This window comes from Triplophysa rosa, linkage group LG11 (genome assembly GCF_024868665.1).
Source record: "Triplophysa rosa linkage group LG11, Trosa_1v2, whole genome shotgun sequence".
NCBI lineage: Eukaryota > Metazoa > Chordata > Actinopteri > Cypriniformes > Nemacheilidae > Triplophysa > Triplophysa rosa.
The window spans coordinates 22643112-22663919 of NC_079900.1; the positions used below are offsets into that span (position 1 = coordinate 22643112).

General features: G+C 39.1%; 1 protein-coding gene across 2 annotated transcripts in view; it reads right to left on the minus strand.

Moving 5' to 3' along the window:
• The window catches only part of LOC130561272 (alpha-1,6-mannosylglycoprotein 6-beta-N-acetylglucosaminyltransferase B), a 132642-nt gene that overhangs the window by 94016 nt on the left and 17818 nt on the right, over positions 1 to 20808 (minus strand). The window contains exon 3 of one of the 2 annotated variants that reach the window (XM_057345477.1): positions 1840 to 1984. The exons of the other annotated variant lie outside the window; for it this stretch is intronic. Coding sequence (XP_057201460.1) covers positions 1840 to 1984 — 145 coding nt within the window. The remainder of the gene's footprint in view (positions 1 to 1839; positions 1985 to 20808) is intronic. 2 annotated transcript variants of the gene reach the window in all.

Genomic DNA, 20808 nt, shown 5'->3' on the forward strand with positions numbered 1-20808 from the left:
CTTGTGTAGGTCCCGCTTGTTAAAGCTCCAAAATGCACATCCATCCATCTATCATAATATATGATTACTTAGAAAAATGGATCCCATTACAATATTAGCATACATCCATTACTTAGAATCTGATTCTTGCGTGTCTTGTGACAAAATAATATTTTATGACAACTAATTATTAGACATGCCGGAACCAATGACATTTGAAGTTATAAGCTGATCTCTTGGGATTTCGTAACTATTTCACGAGGTGGCTAATTTGTATGAATTCTAGAAAAAAGCAATGCTGAAGCCCCACCCCTAAACCTAACGTCACTGGCGGGAACGCAAATCGTACTGAAATGCATGCATGAGATCGTACAAATTCATACGAATTAGCCAAAATAAGCCACATCGTGAAATAGTTACGTTTTTGCTGTGAGATTGCATTTGAAGTTATGGACTTTGAATTTGATCAATTAAATTCGGTTCTATAATGGGCTTCAGTTTTGTTTAATAAGCTCAAAATATTAAATGTTTTCTCACACAAACATATTTTTTGCTTCAGAAGACATTTATTATCCTTTTTAATTTACTTTTATGATTAATTAATGTGCTTTTTGAGCTTCAACAAGTTGGGCCATAAAGTGACCATTTATATTTTAAAATGTCAGTTTGTATTTAGCTGATGAAAAGAAGTCACATACATTTCGAATGGTATGAAGGTGACTAAATTATGAGAGAATTTTCCTTTTTGGGGGAACTTTGTCTTTGTCATATTTTAAAAACGCCACTTAAATGAACTGGTTTCAAATAGAAGATTCTAAGCAACGTGGGTGTTTTTATCGCATGTGATTAGTTGATGTTTGAAGTTATGTCTAAGCGGTGACACCAGAAACCTTCTGAACGTCTGATCTGCCGGGCTTTTGTTTCCATGGTGACAGGTGAAAACTCTAGGAAGTGTCTCAAATAACTTATTAGCAAATAGAGCTGTCCGTCTCTCTGAGATGAGAAACATTTAATGGGTTTCCCTTTGAGTCATCGTTGAAAGCTGAAATCACCATGAGTCAATTCCAATGATTTTGAGTTTTGTGAAAAGGAAATGTTGAGCAATTTCACATTCATTTCCTAAATTTTCCCTACCCGACCAAGCCTTTTAGTGCAAATATAACAAAATGAAGAGTAAACAATTCACATCACAGCTGACATGTTAAACAATGGCGGTACCTATTCACTTCTATTGTATAGACAAAAAACAATCCAATGGGTACATGCCACTGGGTTGCCCATGTTATGATATTCTTTAGTTTGTGGTTTATAATGTTGAGGACATTTGAGGGGGGGTTGCAATGGCACATAGTCCTCTCACATGCCTATGTTTATAAATCTATCGCTTATGGCGCTTGGGAATTGTCACATAATCGTGCTGCACGTTTTAGAAGGGTTTTACAGTGGCAAGGTATAAACCAAACCTGTAATAAACCCATTTTCGAACGAACTGCCTTATTATTGATGTCGTGTTTCCAGTTATATGCCCGAGTCCAACAGAACACATAGTGTCTGTACCTTCAGCTCATTTTTTGTTTGCTCTTCATTTCATCTTATTGGTTTCTAGGAGAAACCGTACTAAAGAAATCTACTTTTCTTTTCCAAGGAAGCTCAAAGAGTCAGCGCCTCCAGAAATTCCAGATTTTTCCCAGCGCTAATTACATCTCCTGACTCCAATCATGTCAACATGAACTGAAGCAAGTGTTTTACCGAGCCGAGGTGTTGTTCTGCTGTAATCGTGAGCGTGGAGGTGTTGACTGTCGTGTTAACTGCCTTTGCGAGCTGTTGCTGTGCTCTGATCATGAGTGTGTGAAGGTGTACCTGTGGAGAGCAGAGCTCAACTCCTCCAGTCTCTGAGACTCGCTGTTGTTGCTCAGCTTTGATAGGGTGTCGATCCTTTTCATGATGATCTCCAACATATCGCTGATCTTTCGCAGGACACCACGAGACTCCAGACCGCCCAACACTGTCACGAAGATCAATGAGTGAATGTCAGATAAATGTCACTTAAATCAGGCTACAGCTAATTGCATCACTCTTTTACTCGTTAAAAACCTTCTGTTGTTGTTACCCATAACTGGAAACGCAGCAATTAAGTCACACATTGTCATTCATTGTATGCTGTTTATTTCCCCACATGGAACGTAAAAAAGAAAAAAACTTTCAAGAAAGGTTGATTCACAATTGACTCAAAAATCTTCTATTCTACAGCAGCTCTTTTGAGGGTGTTAATAAATACTTTTTTACTCGCTACCGCATATGTGTCACGGTTATGTGTGGGTCTGGCATGGGTTTTATTTTGAAGTGTTAGTTGTAGTCATTGTCCGTTGTCTTTGTAGTCTTTTGAGTAGCCTTGCCCTTATTGTTTCATTGTCATCAGGTGTGCCTTGTTAGTCTTTAGTCCTTGTGTGTATATACCCTATACCAGGTGTTTCATGGGTTCTCCTGTTTTTGCCAAGTGGTTGATATCCTTAGGGCAACATCATGTTGACCCTGGGACAACATTTAAATCAACCAATCAGATTTCAGAAATAAGTTTACAGTTTATTTTAAGTTTAATCTTCCAACCAGGATTAGGTGCCCTCTGATTTTAGGGGTAAGTTATGGTTAGGGTTGGGGTTTGGTGTGGGTTTAGGTTTTATTTATAAAAATGTTGTCCTTAGGTCAACAAAATATGTTGCCCTGAGGACATCAACCACTTGGCAAAATCAGGTTGAGCGTGTTTCATGTGTCTAGTGTTGGTTATTGAATGTAGATATGTATAAGGGGTGCCTAGCCATGTTTGCTGTGTCTCGTCTCGTGTCATGTCATGGATTATTGTTCACGTTTTGGATTTATTAAAGAGTTTAGCTGCACTTCCCAGTTTCATGATTTGGGCAACATCCTTACAGAAAAAGACATGACAGACCCACACATAACCGTGACAATATGATTGACTTGCAGGTTTTTATTACCAAATGATTCGATGTGAGAATGAGCCGTTCATGATTAGGAAAACCAGTCAAATATTTAGTAAATAACAAGCTGTATAAAAAGAAGACTTGGGTATATTGGTCCACCAGCTAAATCATGATGGAAATTCATGTAATGGCCCAACCCGATCTTTAGCAGAGGAAGAAAGCAACAAACGTCTAATATCGGTTTGGAAAGTACTCTCCTCTGAGGAGAATGAGTCATGGATAAACAAAAGGCATAAATGGAGACTGATCTCAAATTCGATGGCATATTAGTTGTATTTATACATAATACAAACAACAGGGCCGGCTGTAGGGTGATTTTCTAAGCCTCTTATTAGCAGTCTCTTACTCCAAAGCATCAGCGGAGCGGCAGCCCGCTTCATCTCTCATAACTGAAGAAACGACACAAACAGCACAAAACAGAAAAGGGACCAATTAGGATGACAGTCGGGTTTAATTTCCATCCGTCTGTTTCTCGAGGAGCCGGTGGAAGGAGTGAATGGATGTCTCTCACCTGGCCAATTAAACAGAACATATCCACAACTGTGAGGTCAGTAGGCCTACAGATCTGCTCGCTTCATACTGAACTGAATGCATCTTACGATCAAGGCTTACGATAGAACATTACAGACAAGTTTATTTTAAAGAACAAGACAAAGAACTCTTGTGCCTGATTTTCCTTAGATCTGCATTGTCTTTTGAAGGAATAAGATTTACATACAAGATTTTAGATTGGAGAGGTTGTCAGTAAATAACAAACCTCAGTTTGTTTTCTATCCTGTTGCTTCAGAAGATTTGGAATAAAGTGCACAGTTTGTACAGTATGTATTGTATCATGGAATGGATTATGAATCTTTGTGAAGGTTGACAGTCATCGTGCCAGTAAATGGTTGTTCCATGTAGGGAAACAGCATGACATTAGTGTGACTAAATGAACAGCTCATGAACAGCTCATTATGGGGCAGTCGTGGCCTAATGGTTAGAGAGTCGGACTCGTGACCAGAAGGTTGCCAGGGCCGGCGGGTAACGACGGAGGTGGCCCTTGAGCAAGGCACCCTACTTGCTCCCCGGGCGCTGCAGTGATAGCTGCCCACTGCTCCGGGTGTACGTGTGTTCACCACTTGCTGTGCGTGTGTTCACTACTCTCTGGATGGGTTAAATGCAGAGGTCACATTTCGGGTATGGGTCACCATATCTGACTAATAGGTCACTTTCACTTTAAACAATGGCTGCGTTTTCTGTTATGGGTAACAATAACAAAAGTGATGCCTTTACAGTGAAACCCAGAGGGTTTTAAAAGTAATGTAAACATGGTGGTGCCGGTGTTCAGCCAACCAGAAAATCTTATAAACGCATCCCGCCTGAAGAGTCTAAAACCAATTTGGTGGTCAGCTAGGAACAGGTTTTTTAGGGGGTATTACGGATGCATGGAAGCACACTTCTGGTGGAGTACACCATCTGGCCAACATTTGCCTATTTTACTATTTTTCTAAACTTGAATATTATTTCAAATGTGTGATGCAGCAAGTGTTCTATGTAAAGTTAGTGCTATTGTATGTGTCCCATATTGAATGGCTACTAAAGTAACTGGTTTTGTGTGGATACCAAACAAGTGTTACTTCTGTAGTAAAAGGTTTGTTGGATAATCTGTAATATTACACAAAACAAGTCTGTATGCAACCACTAATATCAAGCAAACACTTAATATTTACATAAATAGTGTGTTTGTAGTAGTTTCCCCACATGACAGTAAATTCATTTAAATTGTGGAATAACTCATTTGTAAAATGGGAATTAATGACATATTTGAGCATATTTAGTTTAGTCACCATTTGCTTAGCCTATTAAATCGAATCTGTTTGATTTAAATTCTCCCAGAAATACTGTCTGTATATATTTGATTGAGATTCGCCTGAAACACTTCTTTAAGAGACAGTGCAATTCATGTCATTTTTATCAAAAACAGAATCAGAACAGGCAAGCAGTAACGTGGCAGATAGCACTAAGCTTGACTCCGAATTTCTCCCTTTGTGTTCCTTAATCAACCTTATTAAGCAGGCAAAGTAGTGTAGATAGTGAAACCAGGGCTCAGTTCAGTCATTACTGTGCATGAGAAAGTCGACCCTATCAAAAGACTACAGATAGAAGCCCTACAGCATTTGCTTAATTACAAGAATAGATGGTGGTTAGGGGCTTCTTCATCTGATGAGAAGTCCCAGTTGTCTTTTCTGTATTGTACCGTTAGAGCTGGACTCAACCGTGTTCTGCATTTTTGTGTCTGTGCGAAAAAAAGAAAAATAGAATACAAGTAATATTTCTGTGTGTCTCATCCAAGAAAACAACTAAACTGTTCTCCGGCAAATGTTATGCTTGCTAGCTGGTGTACTGATGTACCAAGAAGGTTTCTTATACAGTCTAACATGCAAGATGGCCATGTTGGCTTAATAGCCAGGTCAACATCAAATCCGCACTAACCAGCAATGCAAGTTGATATAAACTCTAAAAAAAATTCTTTTCAGCAGGGAATATTTTCTTCCAGGTAAATTTGTTCTAGTTTTATTGAACAAGACAGAGCAGTCTGCAGAACAGCAAAGAATCTCTGCAGAGACATCGCCCGATCAAGGCAAGCATAGAATTAGTAAACCTTCCAAAATCCATCATTTCCAACCCGCACTGCTAAAGCTTATCTATATTCAATGCACCACAGTGAAATCCCAACCAAGATATACAAAAATATAAATAAATAATGCAAACAATATAATTTATATATTTGAGTTACATTATGTAACAGATAAGACGATTCAATATTACAAGAATACTCAATATGGCAGCCGTAGAAAAGAATTGTCCGGTCTAACCTTCAAAATCAGATTTTGGTATAATTTGGTTTAGTATTAAAACTAAACCAAAACTAAATACCTGTATATGCTATCGTTAAATAATTGACGACAGTGGTCCTGACAGAAGTGGATTTTACCCCAGTTCCAGGGATTCGTCTGACGGTCACCATGGTGTAACTGGGGATGATGCCCGCATCATCAGTGTATTCTGTGGTAAACACACACTTATTTACTGTCTGTCCACACCAACCAAAGTAATACCAAGGGATTGTATACCAACCACAGTACACATCAATATAACATGTTAACACTACTCACAACAGTAGTTCGTTACAACATTGCATACTAATGAGTGTACTAAACGCACCAGGTGAGCTGCGCCGTCGCCAAGCAACAGTAAACAGACTGAGGTCAAGCCATTTGACTTGGCAAAAAACCATTCAGCAATGTTATTTTAATACCCTTTCAGCCTGTTAACACTTGCTCATGTGACTCCTGTGCTATTTGTTGCAGGGTGTACACTTCCCTGGCCAACTTTACTGCTCATTTAACCCTTTCGGTTTGCTAACAACTTGCTCCTATAACTCCGGTGCTATTTTTACAGGGTGTACGTCTCCCCCGCCAGCCTAACTGCTCGCTTAACCCGTTCGGTTTGGTAACTTGCTCATGTAAACTCCGGTGCTATTCGTTGCAGGGCGAATGCTTCCCCTGTCAGCTACTGCTAGTTTAACCGTTAACAACTTGCTCATGTAACACTGGTGCAATTTGTTGCAGGGTGTACGCTTCCCTTGCCAGCTTTACTGCTAGATTAACCCATTCAGCTCGTTAACAACTCGCTCATGTAACACTCGTGAAATTCGTTGCAGAGTGTATGCTTCCCCTGCCAGCTTACTGCTCGTTTAACCCGTTCATTTGCTAACAACTTGCCATAACTCCTGTGCTATTCGTTGCAGGGTGTATGCTTCCCCCGCCAGCTTTACTGCTCGTTTAACCCTTTCGGTTTGCTAAGAACTGCTCCTATAACTCCGGTGCTATTTGTTCCAGGGTGTACGCTTCCCCGCCAGCCTAACTGCTAGTTTAACCCATTCGTCTCGTCAACAATCGCTCATGCAACTCTAGTACTATTTTGCAGGGTGTATGCTTCCCCTGACAGCTTACAGCTAATTTAACCCATTCTGCACCTAACAACTTGCTCACCCAACTCGTGCAAATTGTCGCAGGGTGTATGCTTCCCCTGCCAGCCGTACTGCTAGTTTAACCCAGTGTCTGCATAATGAGGCACGTTCTTCATGCTATTTAGACATGCTTATTTGTTTGGGGGAATGATTTTCTTTTGGTGGCAATAATTTTGTTTTGGGGGACATGTATTGCTGCGCTCCTGCTAAGTCCATGCAAGGCTGCATGGACGGGCAGAGAGTTTGCCCAGAACAGTTTCATTCCGCCAAACTAAATATATGCTATCGTTAAATAATTGACGACAGTGGTCCCGACAGAAATCAAGCGTAGCGTTAGTTCTGGCAGGTTACGTGAGTTCAGCTTGCATCAGCTGATCACATCAGGTGCAGCTAATCACCGTTAACCAATAGTCATACAACACACACTAGACTGCGTCCTATTTAAGTTGCATTTCTTTGCTCCTTATCAGCTGCTTAATCTATTACTAAATTAAAGCTCTCCGACCCGTGGGTGGGAGCTCAGAGAGGTCTTCCGCATCTGATGCCAGGAGGTAGCTGTCTGATGCTATGACAGAGAGTTCGTCCTCATCCCTCTGTCGAGTCTGGGACGGTCCACAGCCGCCCATCGGGGACGAGCCAGGTGAGCGTGCTGGGGTATAGGTGGTCCGCGATGCCAAAGCTGATGGAGCGACATCCATAGGTCCCCCAAATCACCCCCGCTGCTCGCCGAAGCGGTCGACCTCGCCTGGGAAGCAGACAGGGTGGCGGCAGCGCTCACAAAGAACGTAGCCAGCCATGACCGCAACACCTTGATCACCATGTTCTCACACACAGAACATGCCGGATCGACAAATCCTGCATCAGCATGCTTGACCCCCAAGCATGTGACGCAGGTGTCATGCCCGTCTGACTCAGGGATGAGTCTGTCACACCCAAGGACACAGCAGCGAGACATGCTCGCAACTGTGAGAAATTTGCTCTTTTAGGTCTGTAGCTCGATGCCGAGATGGAGGGAGAAGGCCGCTGCTCTGCGTAGTAAATCCAGCAGTAGAAATCGTCGACGAATCGAAGAGTCTCGAAAAGATATTGCTTGACATAAGCCACGCAGGTTCAGAAGAACAAAGGATGAGTGAATGGCCGCCGCCATCTCCCTTTTATACCCGTACGCACGGGCGGGGACTGGCGTGCGTGTGCCATTCGCCAAGCCCATTGGCGTTTTAAAATTCCTCTCGGAGATGATAGGTTCTCAAGATCAAACCCCAGTCTGTCTCTCAACACAACGTCTCGTTCCCTCCATCAGGGAACGGAGGTTACAGTCGTAACCGAGACGTTTTCATTTCGTTTCATTTGTTGGTGAAGTTGAACAGACCAGGGCCTGATGTACAAACGAGGCCTACGCACAAAATGGGCATAGAAATCTGCGTATGCCATGTTCTTTCAGGAGTTTCCAGGGAGAGAGAACCCAAGTGCAGGCAGCAGTATGTGAACAACTTAAACTTTATTAACTACAAAACAAAACCCCACGATGGGAGTAAAACAAGATATTCACAAATACTAAACAGAAACAAAAGACTTCCCACGTGGGGGCAAAAACAAGCGAACAGGATAACTAACTAAGACTTTGACAAAACTTTGACTGGACTAGGATTAACACTATTACACATCAAGACAAGGCAAGAACATGATACACACCAAAGCAGGATACAATCATGGTATGCACACACAGCACAACGAAACAGCACAGGAGAGCAAACACGAGGGCATTATATAGGGGAACTAACAAAGGATAATTAACAAGGGGCAGGTGTAGGGAATCAAACACTGATGGGAAGCTAAACAAGGAAACGAGGGGGCGGGGCCAAGAGATGAGACCGGAGAGAGCACATGGCATGCCAAAACAAACAATGCCATGTCTCTCTCACACTAAAAACCTGGGTCTGTCATGATCCTGCCACAAGACTAAGAAAAACATGACCACAAGAGGCAGAATCATGACAGTTTTCCACGCACGTATCCGGATTTATAAAATAAATCTTGACGTAAATATGTGCCGCCGTACAGATGCTCTTAACTGTGCGTACACACTCTTTATCCTAGAGTGAAAAAAGTAATGAAGTAAACAGGGATTTTAAACTCTACTTTCATTTTGATTTACACAGTTACATTAAATATTCCACTCTTAAAGTAAACACTTAAATTATGTCAAGACATTATGCAGAAGTTAAACAAAAAATTATATACATTTAGATATAATTATAGTGGATGTGCTTGATCACGTTCTGTGGCATGCTATGTTTTAATGACAGAACTGCATGTTATAGGTGCAGAATGTCTCGGGTTATGAGAAAATATATATATTTAACATGAACAACGATCAATGATGCGCACTTCAATATAATGGTGGACACTGCTGGACTCGGTCCTTTGTCCGGTTTGAAAAGGTCTAATGATAATAGTTTTCTGTACAACCACAACTGCACAGAGGTTGATGTCGTGTGAAGGCATTTCCACAACATTATGAAAAATACCACTGTATTTGAAGGATACAACTTACAGAGAACCGTTAGAGTTGCACGTTTCCTTTTCAAAATACGCCGAGTCGGACAATTGTAGGTTACATCGCAATATATCTGTTTTCCCTAAAATAGCTAAAAGATGTTTACCTTATCAGCAAAATTGGATAAATCTAATTTGATTAGTATTTTTAAAACAATTGAAATAATATTTGGCCAGTGGAAAAGAATGAGATCACTTTTATAAAATCTTTATCTGAGAACAGTTTTATGAATATTTTGCTATATTTATTCTAAAACATAACAATGATACTGGATTTTTAGCTATGTAATATGTATGGCACAAATGGCATTCATATTTTCTTAATGTCTTGTACCTTTGATGGTGTTAAACATTGTGTCACTTGGATTGGATTATGCATGGCAATTATATGCAGATGAGGTTATGCATAGTAAAACTAGGCGTTGTAAACTCCATATATGGTACTTTCAGGGAGGAGACGGGGTGGAGATGCACGTACGCACAATGTTTCTCTGACTGGGATTTACAAAGGGATTTCTGCGCAGGTTCTGCGCAACCAAGCTGGGCAACCTAGCTTTTGTGTGTACGTACACTTTTAGGATGAAATCTACGGCGAGTTTTATAACCGAGGCCCCTGCTCTGAACCTTAAGTGTTATATTTGATCTTTGTGCTGTTTTGAGGTTGGCTTTTTTGTAAAGCTTGAGATCGGTGAATGTTGTGAACAGTGTCTGCCTCAGTCAAACTAATCCCGCTAACACATGCTGCCTCAGCTTCCTCATGTATTTATTAGCCTGCTGAAAATCCCCGATTTGTTAAACAGTGGGATCGTGCTCGGGCTGATAGAGTGATTCATGACTCCCACACGTGGCTGTATTCTGCTGACTGGAGCCGGATGCGGGACTGAAATGCTTGTATGGAGGTATCTTTGTGAAAGGTCCTTGAGGCCGTGATTATATATGTATTAAGTGTGGGTGAAAGGGTTTATTAAAGTAGAACTGTCTATGTAGCATAAATATTGTATTCCTGTATAACATATTTCTGAATCTGCTCAAGGATCAAATTCACATACAGTGTTAGCCTTACACCAAAACAGTCTCAAGGTAGTTTTACTTATCTGCTGTCTACCCTCGGGAGCACAGTGGCTCAGGTGAGAAAGCACTATTGCCTTACAGCAGGAAGGTCCCTGATTTGTGCTTGGCTGACCCATAGGGCCTTTCTTTGTGAAGTTTACATGTTTTCTGCATGTTGCCGTAGGTTTCCTTCAGGTACTCAAGTTTCTCCGGAAGGCATGCAGGTCAGGTTAAATCGGAGACTCTAAATTGCACATAGGTGTGACTCGTGAGTGTGATTGTGTTGTTCTGTCTGTGTATGGTAGCCCTGTGATGTACTGGCCATCTAGCACGGGTGGTTGATTTTGCTACTGTACGTTCTACGTCTACAATATGGTCTTGTGGGATTTGCTTGAATGTACAGAGTACAGTAGGAGGCAGTGTTGGGTGTAACTAGTTACTAAGTAATTAGTTACTGTAATTTCATTACTTTCCCCTTGAACAAGTAAAGTAAGGGATTACTCTTATTTTTTCTGTAATTTAATTACAATTACTTTTGATGTAATTAAACTAAATACTTTGTGTATATGTGTGTGCAACAGTGGAATTGACATCAAAATTCAAAATCTAACTTTAAAATCTGTGCTTTAATGTATAATACTCACATTTGTAATACTTTGGTCAGTTAATAATACTACTTTATGTAGTTCAATATTATTTATTTGAATGAATTAAAAGAGCCCTTTCATGCCTATCCTCGAATCACTTAACTAATCAAGGTTGATAGGATATAGAAAGTAATAAGTAATAAGTAACTAAATACTTTTTGGAGAGAGTAATTTGTACAGTAATCTAATTACACTATTGAATATGTAATTAGTAACTAGTAATTAATTACTTCTTGAGAATAACTTACCCAACACTGGTAGGGTGTCTCATTTGCCATATAGTCGCTGTCGGGCGGAAACCTCCTATGTCCAAATATGGTCAATTTCATATTTTTTCACAAATCGATGCTATTGGTCAGTCCCCATGTGGGTCTGTTATTTTTACAAATTATTAACCAATCTAAAGTGTTGAAAATAGCTTGAGAGCAAATCTCTTAACTCCATTGGACACTTCAACTGTCTGAGAAGTCTCGTAACTCCACCTCTTCTTCACTCCGCGGGAGCTTCTCGGCATTACGTCTCCTGATTGAAAGTTTTTTAGACAATAACGAGTGAAAATAGTTAGGTTAGATACATTTGAGTAGGTCTGGTTTGTTAAAAATCGATAGCTGTAATGCTTCGGTGCAGAAGGAAGCCCGTGAGCCACAAAGGTAAGTTTGCGAGCAGATTCGGCTAATTTCCGCCTATTAGACAGCCTAGTCAGCTCATCGTTTTTTGTATTACATCACTTATAGTTCTTAAACCTTTAAAATAGAGTTTAGGAAGATGTATGTAACCACAGTCGTTAGCTTTGGTTAACTATTGAAGCCTTTTCTCTTGTCAAGAGGCTCAACGCGACCGCAGACTTTGATGAACACTGCTGGCAGCAGCGACGTCTGTGTCCGTACCATTCTTATCAATGACAGCGTAATCTCGTATCTCCCTGCTCCCAAGTTATAAACCTTGTATCTCCGATTAAACATGGTTTTGGGGAAATGTTGTGTTAATAATGTTGGTACACAACAGTATATGATAGCAATATAAGCTATAATACCAACTTTAACGATACAATGTTTAATAACTCAAAAAATATGCAGTTTTTTTAACTTCCTGAAAAATAATGGTTTTGGAGATACGAGGATTCCGCCCGACAGCGACCATATTATGGTTCAAAATGATACTCATGAACAGTCCATCTGTAACTGCAGTGTGAGATCAGTGCACATTTTTGAGTCCTCAGGTGTCTTCATGCCCCAGGACTTTGAAACTGCCAGCCAAATACTATGCCACCCTGGTCCCTTAGCAAATACACCACAAGAACACTTGGGCTTCTTTGTGTATAGAGCGCAAGCTTAAAAAAGGTGTCATTTATGTGTCATTTATTGTCTACCAAAGCATGAGGGGCGAGGAGAAATGTGGGGATGTAATGTTTTTGATCTGACCACTCGCCTATTAAACAAGAGTCTGTACAGCAGGTTCCCATATCAGTGTAGGACCACAGTAGGCCTATAGTATTTTTTTGAGTAAATGGCATGCAATGAAAAGAAAAGTATTTGTCAATACTGTAGCTCAAAAAAAAGAAAAAAGCCAGCAAAAAAATAATAAAACAGCAAGCAAATATCCTGAAATTCAACATTTCTGTAACAGGTTTTCTTTGGGAAATGAACAATGAAGTAACATAAGTTATGCATTCAGATCTTGACAGGCAAACGAATGACAGTGTGCAATGCAAGCATCACAGCTGCGCTAACACACTTAATACAATCTTCAACAAAGCCAGAGCCCATCACATCTCTTTGAAAGACTCTCTAAGAACAGCTTCGCGCAGCAGGCTGATAGGTAAACATTCTGAGTCAGCTCAGACTCATGGGTAAACATTCACTGCTGGCTGCAAGCTCCTGAATATAGAGATGTGTACTGCTGTGATCGACTCTGGGTTGATATCGTAGTATGCCGTAAGCCTCGCTGGCTTAGTGGATAAAACATGGGCTTTTTAAACCAGGGGTTATGAGTATGAGGCCCGTCTGGGTGGGTTTATGCAGAGTGGGCAGCACAAGTATGCTGGAACATCAAAGATTGGCGCATAGAAAGCATCCTCTGCTGAAAACTGCTTCATTATTTCTGAATGTTCCCTCGGGGATCAATAAAAGGCATCTGTCTTGTAAGAGCTGGGAACAGAGCAGCTGGGTGAAATCTTCAACAGTGCGACTTCGGCTTCATTGTGCAAAAAAAGACAGATGTGTTATTGCTAATTGGTACACAGTTAAAGTCACATCATGTTTGTGAAATGCCACATATCCAGAATGACAATGTTTGGTATGGTGAGCATGGAACTTGAAAAAGTATGTTCTTGGTGGTTGCTAGGGTGTTCTGGCTGGTTGCCAGGGTGCTTTATGAAGCCCATCATAAAAAAGTAGGTATTTCAAAGCCAGCACACCCACATATAGCAAACCTGTGTGTGTTTGTGTGTTTTATGCCGTTTCAATTTAAGATATGAAGTGACAAACCTGCATAGCATAATTTTATTTTTGAAACAATAAAAACTTTTTTTAAGTGAATGATTAGCATACAAGTGCATATGTGGATATATTAAACATCAAAATAAAAGATAGTAAAGACTTTTTCAAGCTAAATGAAATGTCATTTCAATGAAATAAAAGGTTACTTTTGAATTCGGCATAATGACGTTGGATGAAAAAGCTGGAAGAGAAAATCAAATGTGTGTACAACAGAAAAGTGATGAATTCTCAATTTTCTCCGGAAAACTTAATCCCTTCCTTCGTTGCAGCACTCTGCCGCAATAAAGATATAGAGTATATAAATAATTATCAAAAACTATTTCCTGTTTGTTTACCTGCTTCACTCCCCATTTCAGTCTTCACAATCTAGTAACACAGACTTGCTCTTGGTCTCATCTTTGTCTCGTGACAGCTTGCGATGAAAGCGGTTGGGGATTCATCGAGTGTATGTGCTTAAATTAGCATACGCTTCCACAAGGAGCAGATATGGGAGTGAATAAGCCCGCAGGAAGGATTAGAAGGCTTGTTATTGAAAGGGCAAAAGAGCTATGGAATGATATTTCAAAGGTGAGGGCAGGAATATGTTTTTCCTCAGAAGCAGAAAAAGGACTCAGATAATCGCTCCTCCTCACACACTTTACTGCCCCTTATGACACCTAAACGATGACCATCTAGAGGAACCAGGGTTGTTCTCACTGTGCCAAGCTATTGGAAAGTAAAATCACAAATGAGATCTTTTTCATTTCTTTCGCTTTAATTGTTTTTCCACAACAAGATCAAATTAAAAGTTTAAAACAGAGAAAACGTTTGTGCAGTCTCCATTTTCATTGATTTTTCAAATGAGAAAAAGATCCCAGTAATCTCACAGGTGTCCCCTTTAGAGTTTAAGAAATCTCAGTAATGTCCCGTACTGATCCAAATGTGATCCAATTTGCCAAAATACCAAAGTCTGCAAACAGATACATCACAATGAATGTAAACACATCTCATTACTTAAACTTTAGTACCTTTACATCAACAGCAAATGTATTTATATTAATCATGAAATGCAAGCGTTATCACATTGACATTGTATATATACAATATACAAGTATAGCAAATCACAGCTTATGTTTTGTATTATTTTTTGTTGCTCATAATTTCTTCATCCACATTTATGGAGGAGGTGCTGCCTTTCTCGCCTCTTTAGAAAATGTCTTTTTTCCATCCCACAGCCACCCCCCTGCTGAATTTTACCCAGAGTACACCTGCTCCCTACTACAGCTGATTGGATTTAATTAATTCGCGGTCAAGTCATTGGGTCAAGTTCTCACGTAACAAAGATTCTTCACAATATGAAGTATTTTTTAAGCCCAAAGTGCCAAAATCTGATTCTTAGTTTAACCTTATTGGTCCAGTGTGTAATTTTTTTGAAGATCTACTGACTCATTCGGCAAAAAAGCGAAAAGGTGACAACATCTTAGTCCTGTGTCAACCCCCGTAGTGCTTTGAAAGCAAGGGGTGGAGTGAGCCGTTGGTTGCAATTCGCAAACTCACCACTAAATGCTACTGAATTTCATACACTGGACCTTAATTCTCAAATTCACATTTTTCCTTAAGGAAAGTACAGTAAGTGCTTGCGAGACAGCAAAAGAACAGGGAGGCTGTTTGGAGAGGCTTAAGAAAGGTCCTACAAAAGGTTCTTCAGAGCAATACCACCGATGAGGCATTTTAGTTCCCCATTTAATCATTTAATTAAAGGGTTTTATAATGATCTCTTTCATTTTTATAATGTAATAAACCTTTTCCTAAAGAACATTTTGTAAATCAGGTTCTTCGCATGAAAAGGTTCTTGATGGAACCATTCAGCCAAAAATGGTTCTTCTATGGCACCGTAAAGTGCCTTTTCAAGCGATGATGTTCAAGCGACAATGTGAAATGTTCAATTTAATCAAATAAAACCAGACAATTATCTGTAAAAGGTTTTTTGAATGGAGTCTGTTTGTTAGGCCAAATCAATTGCAGAAGTTTACTACTTGAGAAGGTTAGATGAAACCAGAATGTTTGAGGTATAAGGTGTTGGCTTGCATGTACTGTAATGACAATTTTACTGCTGGAGAGTTCAACATTGGCTATCTTTACTCCAGAAATTTGCCAACCATCACAGATCGGTCTTACATACAGTAATTAACTCGGACTTGAAAGGAAAATAATTGATTTCAGACTTTCCAACACTGCTGATAAACTGTTTCATATGCTTTTCTAATAAAATGACAAAAGAATTCTCCCAACTCCCAAATTTTTGCAAACATCTCTCATACAACCCACACCTCTTATAAATACCACCCACTTTTGACACTACAAACAGTCTAATCAGGTCCTGTGGGAATGTCAGAGAAAAGTAGACCTCAAACATGAAGTTTTACAGATACCCAAATTGAAGAACAGTGAAGAACATATTTACTTATGTAGACTGCTTGAGATTTTGAGATTTGGGTTGGGATGTTGTTTTATAAGACATCTGCCTATGTAAACAGTAGGCGGTGAGGCATGTCATTGAGCTTTGGAACAGAGGTGATTTCTGACAACCGTATCTGTTTTCACGTTGGTTTGATTACTCGGTCCCAACCTGATCCGAACTGCATTATTTGCTTTCAAACAAAATGTTTGCTTCATCACCATATGTGTTGCCCAGAGTACTAGTGACAGCTGTTTGACAGGTACACTGTTTTATTCGTATTGCTGTGCCTCTGGGATGCCTATACTTAACACATTACAGCACGAGCGTTGCGAAAGAGGTAAAGAACAAGCTGCGATTTCAGTCGAGACGTGCGGCAATGAGAATGGCATTATGGAACTATGTACATCATGATTTTTTTTCTGGTACAGTAGTGGATTGCACCAATTTCAAACCACGCTGAACCACACAACTACCCTTCAGATCACAGTTTCAAGCGAATGTGCATTGAAATTTAGAGAAACAGCTTCTACACCGATCAAACCAACCAAACTGTGACGTCCAACAGACTTGGGTTTGCATCAAAAGCTCAACCGTGAAAGTGTCATAAACAGCAACGTCACCCATCGTGCTTTCGTGCGCAAGCTCTGTTAAAGGTTCATTGTGTTGTGGGCGGAATCACCATGCTTGAATTCCCCTACGCATCAATGGGATTTTCTCATTTACTTTAAATGTAATGATCAGATGAAAGCTAATTAATCACGATCAGATCACTGCCCAGAAAATGAATCACTATAATCATGTTAATTCTTTGTAATCCAGGTGGATCCTCGACATGATATGAGGATTCATTCCAGTTATGAGGAACAGATTGAAAAGATTCATTCATTGATTTGTTCAGTGACTCTTTCTGTGGTTTACATCAAGAGGTGATCATCTTGTCCCGTGACTGAGTAAAGGGCAAGTTATGGTGTAACGCGCTGGTTTTTATTTATACTTGTGTGTCATTGTCCGCGTCGACAGGCAATGACCACTAGGTGCCAGTGTCCACGCACGCGTCGCTTGTGTAACCAAGACAAGAGCCGAAGAAGAAGCAGCTCGTTGTGTACGCTGTCTGAGAAGCATTAGCAGTGATAGCGGCGAGTAGACAGCCACTTGTGTTGCAGCTTGAGATGTTAAATACAGAAGAACAAATCATTTACTTCGATAATTTATTCGGAAATGCGTTTGAGTAAACATATACCGCAGACATTTTTTACCTGAGGGAGGGGTTCAAACAGACCAATCACAGTGCTTGCGGTCCGCGTTCAGTGTAATGGAATGTTGTGTGAATACAAGCGCACGAAGGGTCTCTTTTAATAAATCCAAAGGAAGAAATCCCACAAGCACACGAAACACAATAAAAACCGGACAATGATTGAACACAGGCACTTAAAAAGGACAGATAATCAGGGACAAACAGGTGAGAGTGATAAACTAATGATGACTAATAAACATAGGAATGAACAGACAAGAAAACCAGAACTAAAACATAACAAAACTGTGACATTTAGTTGACGCGTTGTTACATTTTTAGAGAGGTGCGCATCAGGCGTACACGTCTCTGCGTAGGCTGTGCTATACCGCGTACACACGACTATAAACTGCACTTACGGTAATAGTAAGCTATTGAATCATGTCCAATCTAAACAAATCTAATTTGAGTTAATAGGCAATATCTGCATGTCTACAGATGTACAAGTGTTTATACATCATAAACTTTTATCCCAACATTTTGTTTTGGCATATTAATTTGCACTGCGAAAAATTAATTTCTTACGCAGCATTTTTGTCTTGCTTTAGTACAAATTAAGATACATTTACTTGACAAGGAAAGATGATTTTTACTGTTGAAAGTGCTAATTCACATAATATGGTATATATTATATTTTGCACCAGAACCAGTACATATAATGTAATATCATATATTTATCTGTTTTCATATTTCACATTTCATTTCTATATTTTACAATGAGGTTGCATTTGTTGCATAAGGTTGCATTATTTTTAAGGGGATAGTTTACCCAGAAATAAAATTCAGTCATCATATTTTCACCCTCGTGTCTTTCGGAACCTGTATGACTCTTTCTTCTGTGAAACACAAAAGAAGATATTGGATAAAATGACATTTATAGGACATTTATAAATCCAAGAGCTTCATTTTAACATTTACAAATATTTAAATACAATATTGTATCTGTTAGCATTGGTAAATGCACAATAACTAACAAACAATGAACAATTGAATTTGCATTAACTTACATTAGTAGAGATTAATAAATGTCGTAAAATATGTTGTTTATTGTTAGCTCATGTTAACTAAAGTTAACAAATGAACAAAACCTTATTGTAAAGTGCTTTCATTTTCTTTCTCTGCTGAACTTGTGCTGAGAAAAGAGATTTGTCATGTAAACCATTTGTTCAAAATGATGTTTGTCAGAAACACCATTACACTGCAGGAAATCCAGTCACTCGTGTGCATGTGTGCGTGTCATGGCAAAAATAAAACGTCATTGCCATGAAGTCAGAATGAAATGAGTAAGAAGTTTGAAACCTTCAGTAAAGTCGTCCCACACTGTGAACTGAGGCAAAATTGTCAAGTTGTGTCACTACAGGACGTATGAATTAATTGCCTGTCAGAACACATCAAATGATCATTAATATTAGTTACTTGTCAGAGTCCTGTAACCCTGGACAAACCACTTAAAGGATTTTTAGTTCTGTTTATAGATTTGGAGTAGATTTTGTAAGAACCAGAATCAAAAGCGATGAAATTGGGACGTGCTTATGCTGCAGGTTCCAGATCTCATTATGTCTCTCTGAGCTAAAAATACATTCAGATAACAGAATTATCGCCACAGTTTTACTCAAAGAGAGCCCATGACATATCAGAATATCACACAGCACAACCTTTTATTAGTTATGATTAGTCCCAAATGGCTTTTGGGGGTTTTGTAGGTTGGATTCAAAATAAACAAGGAAATGCTCCATGTCCAAAAATGAAATTTGTGATTATACCCACATCGTCTTTCCCGACAAATGACTGTATACCCTGTTAAGGCTGACTGAACATGCCCCCCAAAATAAACAAAATTGACGAAAAAAAATACAATTTGCTTTTTTTCAATTACAATAAACATGGACTTGTAATTGAAAATACAATGCAGACATGGTTTTACATTCACATTATACGCACTCCTCACTAATATTTTCAAAAGAGCTCATGCTGTATCTAATAATTCCACCAATTTGGCACAACTCAGTCATGTTGGTGTTAAAATGTGAAGAAAACAAATGTGGATTTTTGTCTGATGAGTCAGTGTGAAATTTTGGAGCTCTTTTTTTTCTCGGCTGTTTCCCAGTACTTGTGGGAGTACATTATACAAGGGATGAAGCGGTTCTGCCACTAAACTGCATGGATTTTCTGATGAATCACCAGCTGTAACATGACCTGAGGGCTTCATGAGAGCAGCAGGTCAAATTCACAGCTCCACAATCACTAACTCCTCTCAGCACCAAATGTAATGTGTGCCCACATCTGTCCAAGATATTTAGCATCAGGGACTTAAATGTGAAGCTATATGAAGCACTATGAACACATATGTGCCCACATTTAAAAGTCGACATAAAATTAAACCGTGCTGCCGATGTTCTTATGGGATATTGCTTTCCTGTGAACCCAAGATTGATTGTTGGGTGAATATAACAATAATAATAAGTAGGGATGCACCGATATGTACATTTTGGCCGCTAATGATGACTGATAATTATTTTACGTTAGAAACCGATAACCGAAAGTCATGTACCAAGCCTAGTTTACACTAGTTAAACATTCTTTAACTTTTAAATTTTTACATTTACATGCATTGAAGTAGTCCAACCTTGAGATTACCAGTGTTGGGTAAATTACTCTCAAAAAGTAACTAATTACATATTCAATAGTGTAATTAGATTACTGTACAAATTACTCTCTCCAAAAAGTATTTAGTTACTTATTACTAATTACTTTCTATATCCTATCAACCTTGATTAGTTAAGTGATTCAAGGATAGGCATGAAAGGGCTCTTTTAATTCATTCAAATAAATAATATTAAACTACATACAGTAGTATTATTAACTCACCAAAGTATTACAAATGTGAGAATTATACATTAAAGCACAGATTTTAAAGTTAGACTTTGAATTTTGATGTCAATTCCACTATTACACACACATATTACACAAAGTATTTAGTTTAATTACATCCGAAGTAACTGTAATTAAATTACAGAAAAAATAAGAGTAATCCCTTACTTTACTTTTTCAAGGGAAAAGTAATTAAATTACAGTAACTAATTACTTAGTAACCTAGTTACACCCAACACTGGAGATTACCAGTATAATAGCCACAAGTAACATTCAGACAGCAATCTGCTTCAAGCAGTATGCTTTTGTTCCTATAATTAACACATTCATAAATATCTACATACTGTTCCTACATCAACAATGTTTTGCTAATAGCAGTAAGTGAATGATCATGACAGAAAGACAGTGCTGTACTGGGTTTTAAATGTGCACCAGAAGTGGTTCAACCAGAGGAAATTCAAAATT